This window comes from Microtus ochrogaster, chromosome 18, assembly GCF_000317375.1.
Source record: "Microtus ochrogaster isolate Prairie Vole_2 chromosome 18, MicOch1.0, whole genome shotgun sequence".
NCBI lineage: Eukaryota > Metazoa > Chordata > Mammalia > Rodentia > Cricetidae > Microtus > Microtus ochrogaster.
The window spans coordinates 52684481-52691695 of NC_022020.1; the positions used below are offsets into that span (position 1 = coordinate 52684481).

The window sequence follows — 7215 nt, forward strand, 5'->3', positions numbered from 1 at the left end:
GGTTCCCCCAGGTGGTCAGTGGGACCACTGCTGGGCACGCCTCTGGGTTCCCCCAGGTGGTCAATAGTTGAAGAACAGGGCTGGAAGCACTAGATTGGTTGCTGGCTGGGAGTTATCCTGGGTGGTGTGCCTGCCACCCAGGGCCAGGGCACTCTTTGTCTTATCACTGTCTAGGAGTGATCCTTGAGTCACTGAACAAGCACCTGGCAAGTACCTCCTGTTTGCCAGAGACTGGGTCAGGTCATGTGTGCACAGCAAATGGGTTCAGATCCTGTCCTTGGACAGGTCAAAGAGGTTCAGCCCCACTTTTCAAACTTTAGCCAGCATTTTAATGGATCAGGCTGTTCATTAAAAAAAGTATAAATCTTTTCTTTTTCTTTTCTTTTTTAAAAAATTTTTAAGCTCTGTTTGATGTGCATTGGTATGAAGGTTCCAGATCCCCTGGAAGTGTAGTTATAGATGGCTTTGGGCTGCCATGTGGGTGCTAGGAAGAGCAGCCAGTGCTCTTAACCACTGGGCCATCTTGCAAGCCCCCTTTTCTTTCTTTTTCCTTTCTTTCTTATTTTCTTTCTCTCTCTCTCTCTCTCTCTCTCTCTCTCTCTCTCTCTCTCTCTCCCTTCCTTCCTTCCTTTCTTTTCTTTTCTTTCTTTTTTTGGGAGATAGGATTTCTTTGTATAATAGCTCTGGCTGTCCAGGTTGACCTCAAACTAACAGAGATCTGCCCGCCTCTGTCTCCCAAGTATTGGAATTAAAGTCGTTCACCATCACTGACTGGCAAAAGTATAATTTCTGAATCTTGTCCCAGAAAAGCCCACTCAAGAGGCCTGTGAGCAGGTCTGGAAACTGGCCCCAAGTCAGCGTGAGTCTGGTAGGAGAGACTGACCATCAAATCCAGTAGCCACAGAGCTTGGTGATTTAAGGCCAGAGGTGCAGATGGCTCTCAGCATTGGGAGCGGGGAGGGGCACCCAAGGGCAGTACTGAGGACTGCAGGGCTTCCCTACGGAGGCGTGAAGACAGTTTCTCAAGGACAAGTCACAGCTGTCTGGCACGAGGTGGCACCGTTTATTCAGGCAGCCTGGTAGGAGGCTGTGAGACCGGTCAGGAGGAGGAAGTGGACGGGGCTAGGGTGCAGTCCGGAGGCAGGGCAATGACAGCTGGCAGGTCACCCTGCAGAAAGCCGGTTCTGTGGCTTCATTCCATTCTCACCTGCCCTTGAGGGTGGCTGCGGCCAGCCTGCTCCTTTCTTGGGTAAAGGCCCTAAGGCTTAGAGGAAAGTAGTTCATGAAGAGGAGGCCAACCTTGGCCCCAGACTTGCTGATTCCTCTAAGATGGGGGTGGAGGAGTGGGCTGGCATCCTGGGCAAGAGGTAAATCCCCAAAGACATGACCAACTGGCTTTAAGACAGACTACATGTCTCTAGCTTGGAGACCCTGGATATTCCAGGTCCCAACAGCAGCGCTGAGGAGAAATGAGCACTAGGAACCCGGTGTCTGGAACCTGTTGGGAGGTCATAAGCATCCAGGCCACGGGAGTGAGACGAAAGCTTGGTGGAAATGTGGCACGGAGATTGTCCTAGCCAGGGCTACTACTGCTGTGATGAAACACTATGACCAGAAGCAACTTGGGGAGGAAAGGGTTTATTCGGCTTACACTTACTGGTCATCACTAAAGGAAATCAGGACAGGGACTCAAACAGGGCAGGAACCTAGAGGTAGGAGATGACGCAGAGGCCATGGAGGGGTGCTGCTTACTGGCTTGCTCCTCATGGCTTGCTCAACCTGCTTTCTTTTCTTTTCTTTTTTAATATTTATTTATTTATTATGTATACAATATTCTGTCTGTATGCCTGCAGGCCAGAAGAGGGCACCAGACCCCATTACAGATGGTTGTGAGCCACCATGTGGTTGCTGGGAATTGAACTCAGGACCTTTGGAAGAGCAGGCAATGCTCTTAACCTCTGAGCCATCTCTCCAGCCTCAACCTGCTTTCTTATAGAAGCCAGGACAACCAGCCCAGGGATGACACCACCCACAGTAAGTTGGGCCCTCCCCCCATCAATCACTTAAGAAAATGTCCTTACAGGCTTGCCCACAGCCCCATCTTATGGAGGAGTTTCACAACTGAGGCTTCCTCCTCTCCAGTGATGCTAGCTTGTGTCAAGTTGACATAAAACTAGCCACCACAGAGATGCAGGCTTGGGAGTCAATGGATGTGTTCCCAGGGAGGGTACAGAGGAAGAAGAGGGGGATGCGCAAAGGAAACGGGAAGGTGAGGGAGCGATCAGGAGACTGTGCAGCCATTTAATGCAATAGAGAGGACCAGTGAAGTAGGACGCAGGGCTGAGCAGCCCTGGCGGGCTGGGTGATCTTGGCTGCACAGGTGCTTCGAGAACTCCTTCCATGAACTGTGGAATATACGAGCAGGTAAAATTAAGCTAGAACCCATGTGGGACTTCACTCCTGTCATCCCAGGACCTGGGAAGCAGAGGCACGAGAATTGCCGCAAGTTTCAGGCCACAGAGGTCTGCAAAGAGATTTCCAAACCAACCAGCATTAAACAGCGAGATTCTGTCTCAAAACAAAACAAAAACAAAATAAAGAGATGGACCCTCCGGTTCCCTCTGCCATCAGATCTAGTTGCTGGTCTTGGTGGTTGCAAAGCAGGAAGATTACAATGAAGCTGTCCTCACTGAGATGTGATTTGGTACAGAGCTTGTGGGTCAGGTTCAAGCAGGCCTTAGCTCTTTCGGTAAGATGGGATAACCTGAGAACTCAAGAAATGAATGTGGCCGGGTGGTGGTGGCACACACCTTTAATCCCAGCGCTCAGGAGGCAGAGGTGAGTGAATCTCTTTGAGTTCGAGGCCAGCCTCAAACTGGATTAGAGTCCAAATTATCTTGGGCTAGTTTTAATCCCTTTTTATCTTTCTTTTTTGTTAGTGTGTGCGTGGTGTTCATACTCATAGCTGCATGTGTGTAGGCACATTTGTGGGCATGTGTGTGTGAAGATACGTATGTATGTATGTATGTATGTATGTATGTATGTATGTGTATGGAATCTCTTGCTAAACTGTAGCTTGTTGTTAGTCTGGCTAGCTACCTTGCTCGCTAGATTCTATGTCTACCTCTAGTAAGCTTAGATAACATGTGGGCTGCCATACCCATCCAGCAACCCTATATACAAGCCCTTTCTATACAGCCCTTCTGAAGACCGCCCACCCACGTGTCTGACCAAATAGCTTTGCCTATCAAAATCTTTACAGTACACGCCACAGCAGACCACTGACTTTTCACCAACCAAATAAATGCTAAGAATGCTATCATCTAAGGCCTTTAGCCGAGTTCCCAACTTGCTCTGATCGCTATGGCTTCTTGGTAAAGGCCATGATTTCTGACTTTCTTTGTTCTGTAACTAACAGTTTCGTGTAACCACATTCTCGGTGAGACATGTCTTCAGGGCAACCTCAGGCCTTGTTCCTGGATCATGATCACTCATATTGGGCTCAAAAACAAACTGGGTCTTTTTACTCCCTCTGAGGCGAGAACTGTTTTGTGTTACAGCATAAAGGCAATTAGCTCCAGTAGAGCCGCGCTCCAGTTACCGGTAACTCTAGGACCAACCTTGCCTTTGTCCTCAAGCCTTTTGCTGCGGCACCACATATAGCTTACCCCGAAAGCATTCGTAGAACCCGCTGCTTCTGCTTCCTAGGGCAAGGGACTTGTCCTTGTAGTCTCTCTACTGGGCTGCCTGTGACGCTTCCAGTCACTGGGGTTTCAAGCTTATTCAATACCCAGACTCTTTATTTTGAATTGGCAGTCTGCTTTGTCCACAACATTCCCGTGTGGTTGGTAAGGGCAGAGGAACAATTTGGACGGCTTCAAAGAGCCTGGCGCTGCCATTTGCAAGTCCCTGCCGCAGCGTTGTTCTGGGTACCACCCGCCTCCCACGTCCCTATTTTTAGCCGCCGCAGCCCGGGCCACGTGATGGAAGAGGCGGTCCAGCAGGCGCCCCGCCCTCGCGGCGCCGCGCAGCATCCCGCAGAGCGCCGAGCCCGCGCCTAGGGCCTGCGGCTGCGGCGATGAAGATCTGGAGCTCGGAGCACGTGTTCGGGTGAGCGGGCTGAGGGCTGCGCTGGGGAGTGCGTGGACGAGGCCAGAGCCACGCGCATCCTCGGGAAGGGGCGGGGATCCGGGAGAGGCAGGCACTCCGGGTCCGGGATCACGGAAAGGGGAGCGGGAGGCAGGTGGGAGACGCAGGCCTCCCCATCCCCATTCCCATCCCCAGCCAGCCTGTGCAGACTGCAAGCTGCGCCGCAGGGGTGTTGCGAACCGCTGGAGTTGCGCAGCGGGTGTTACAGCTGATGCTCGAAGGGCTTCAATCTGGGGGAAGACTAGATGCGAGGGAGGCTTTTGGGGCGTTTGTTTCTGAATACCTGTGCACACAAACGCTTCAAAGACCCCGAAGAAACCCCGAGCTACCTCAAGTGTCCTCCTGACCCAAGGGCACCTTCCACCTTGTCATCGAGTGTTTTAATATCTTTTCAAGAAAAAAGAATCTTGAGAATTTCTGTCCTGTCTAGAGAACCGTTCCGTTCTGAGCGGGGGGCGGAGGGGGGGGTGTGGAAAAACTGCTTGAAACAGAATTTGTTATCCGTTGTCTTTTAAAGTGTAACATTTTAATAAAAACGTATCGCCTGGCTTCAGAACTTCCTCTTTATTTTTATTTTTTGATGGTGCTGGAAACGCGAACCCAGTGTTTCGAGCCTCCTAGAAAAGTATTCCATCACAAAATCCATCCTTGAAAAAAAAAAAACTTTAAAAATGGAACCTTAGAACGGGTGGTATGTATTCTTTTGGTAAAGTTTGCAGCCTTTCTGAACCTCCCCCAAGATTCAGGCATAATTTCTACTGTCTGAATGCAGAGGGGAGGAAAGGCATTAAGAACAGGGAAGTCAGCGTATTGTCTTGGACCCTCAGAGCTGCTCAAGGGTCCCGAAATGTTGATTCTGAAAACAGTGTTGACATTTTTGACTTTTTTTTTTTTTTTTCGAGACAGGGTTTCTCCGTAGCTTTTTGGTTCCTGTCCTGGAACTAGCTCTTGTAGACCAGGCTGGCCTCGAACTCACAGAGATCCGCCTGCCTCTGCCTCCCAAGTGCTGGGATTAAAGGCGTGCGCCACCACCGCCCGGCATTTTTGACCATTTTTGTAGTCTGTCCTTTTTTTTTTTTAATTCTATTGTTTTGTAATTTTGTAATATTTAATGTGTTACCACCCATTTTAATGTTGTGGTGTATGTGTATGTTTTGGGTTTTTTTTTTCCTTGGGGGGTTCTTTTTTTTTTTTGAGTTGGCCTATAGCTTGCTATGTAGACCAGGCTGGCCCCAAACTCTCAGAGATCCACCTACCTCTGCTTTCCCAGGGCTGGGATTAAAGGCATATGCTACCTGGTTGGCCCTTTTTTAATATTTTGAAAATTACATTTAATTAATTATTTGTGGGGTGTGTTTGCCACAGTGTGCAAGTAGCAGTCAGGATAACATGGCAGAGTCTGTTCTCAACTCCTTGTTGAGATCGGGAGATCTAACTCACATCTGATGTCAGGCATCTTTAGCTCTGAGTCATGTTGTTGATCCCAGGATACCCATTTTAAAGTATATTCTACAGTTCTGGCCTGGGGAGATGCTTACCATGCAAATGTGAGGACCAGGGTTCAGATCCCCAGATCTCATCAGCCAGTGCGAGGGCGGCAGCTGGGCTGTGATTCCAGCTTGGTTAGGCGGAGATGGGGATGAGCAAGCCAGCGAGCAAAACTCCCCCCGCCTCAGTGAATAACACGGAAGATCAAAAGGGATTCTCTACGTCAGCCTGGTGCACCTACCTGTAGCTCTCACACTCATGCACACCACACACGAAAAGAGAAAAGAGTTAAATGTGTTATACAGTTGAGTACTTTTTACTATATTTACAGAAATTATTTCTTGCCAACTGTGCGATCATCTCCATTGGTGCCAGCTGTAGAACATTTCTCTTACCTTCCAAGGAGATATCCAACTTGGTATCTGAGATCTCTTCCTGCCCTGGGGAACTACTGATATATATATATATATTGGGAGGGGGATATCTTATATAAATAGTTATACAATATGTGGTGTTCAGGGTCTGGTTTCTTTTGGAAAGCATTTTTTTTTTTTTGAGGTTCACCCATGTGGTAGCTTGTGTCGGTTCTTTGTTTTGTATCCCAGGTACTCTGCCAGTGTCTGACCAGTGTCTGCCACTGTTCATAGGGAGGAAGCTCACACAGAGAGCAGGTGTCCTTCCAGAGTAAGGACAGCAATTGGCCTCTGGCAGGCCATCAGCATAGGCCCTCGGACTTGAGGAGATGGACCTATAGCTAGCTTGCTTTCTAAGCAAAAGCAGGAGAGAGGAATTAACTGTCCAGATAGGCTGAAAATGTCCACTTTCCCCTCTCTTCAGTTTTGTCTCTTTTATTTTTATTTTTAAAAAGGCAGCCAAGATGGTAAATTTGGTGAACATCATCCCAAGGGTTTGTGCCAAAAGCCATGTGACTACATGTATGTATGTTTATATACAAATCCAAATACTATGGGTTGTTTTTCCCAAATAGAAATCAGTGACATCATCTCGTAAGGATCTTTTGGCAGTTTCTTTTTCTTCCAAGAGTGTGTTTGTGAGATCTGTCCAAGCTGAGATATATGTCTATGGATATAAATTGATAATACATATAGCTTGATTATCTAGCTGTATAATCGCTCACTTTATGAATATGCTATACTTTGCCCTGTCTCTTATGGAAAGGACACGTGTTTCTGCTATACTTACTGCCTGTGATGATCAATATTGGCTGTCACCCTGGATTGAGAGACACCTGGAAATTAGTGAGGCACACCCCTGGGTATGTTTGCGAGGGCTTTTCCATACAGTGGTTCTCACCCTTTCTAATGCTGCAACCCCTTAATACAATTCCTCATGTTGTGGTGCCCCCTCAATCATAAAATTATTTTTATTGCTGCTTTATAACTAATTTTGTACCTGTTATGAATTGTAATGTAAATATCTGATATGCATATGGTCTTAGGTGACCCCTACGAAAGGGTCATTAGACCCCAAAGGGGTCATGACCCACTGCCATAGAAGATCAGTTAGTGCCTGAGGTCTCTGACCTAACCACTGATAATGGGAAATGGTGGAACCAAG

At 48.0% G+C, this 7215-nt stretch overlaps 1 protein-coding gene and 1 non-coding gene across 10 annotated transcripts in view; both read left to right on the forward strand.

Moving 5' to 3' along the window:
- The first annotated feature begins 2606 nt into the window (after nucleotides 1-2606).
- Nucleotides 2607-2736, forward strand: LOC113457141. The gene has a single exon (XR_003377770.1). It is a non-coding gene; the product is annotated as a small nucleolar RNA SNORA61 (small nucleolar RNA).
- Nucleotides 2737-4014: 1278 nt separating this feature from the next.
- Prelid3a (PRELI domain containing 3A) overlaps nucleotides 4015-7215 on the forward strand; it is a 25160-nt gene continuing 21959 nt past the window's right edge. For all 9 annotated transcript variants that reach the window (XR_003377736.1, XR_003377735.1, XR_003377739.1 and 6 more), the window contains exon 1: nucleotides 4015-4110. Coding sequence is in view for 4 of the 9 variants with exons in the window: in XM_026783636.1 (XP_026639437.1) it covers nucleotides 4079-4110 (32 nt within the window). In the remaining 5 variants the exon portion in view is untranslated. The remainder of the gene's footprint in view (nucleotides 4111-7215) is intronic.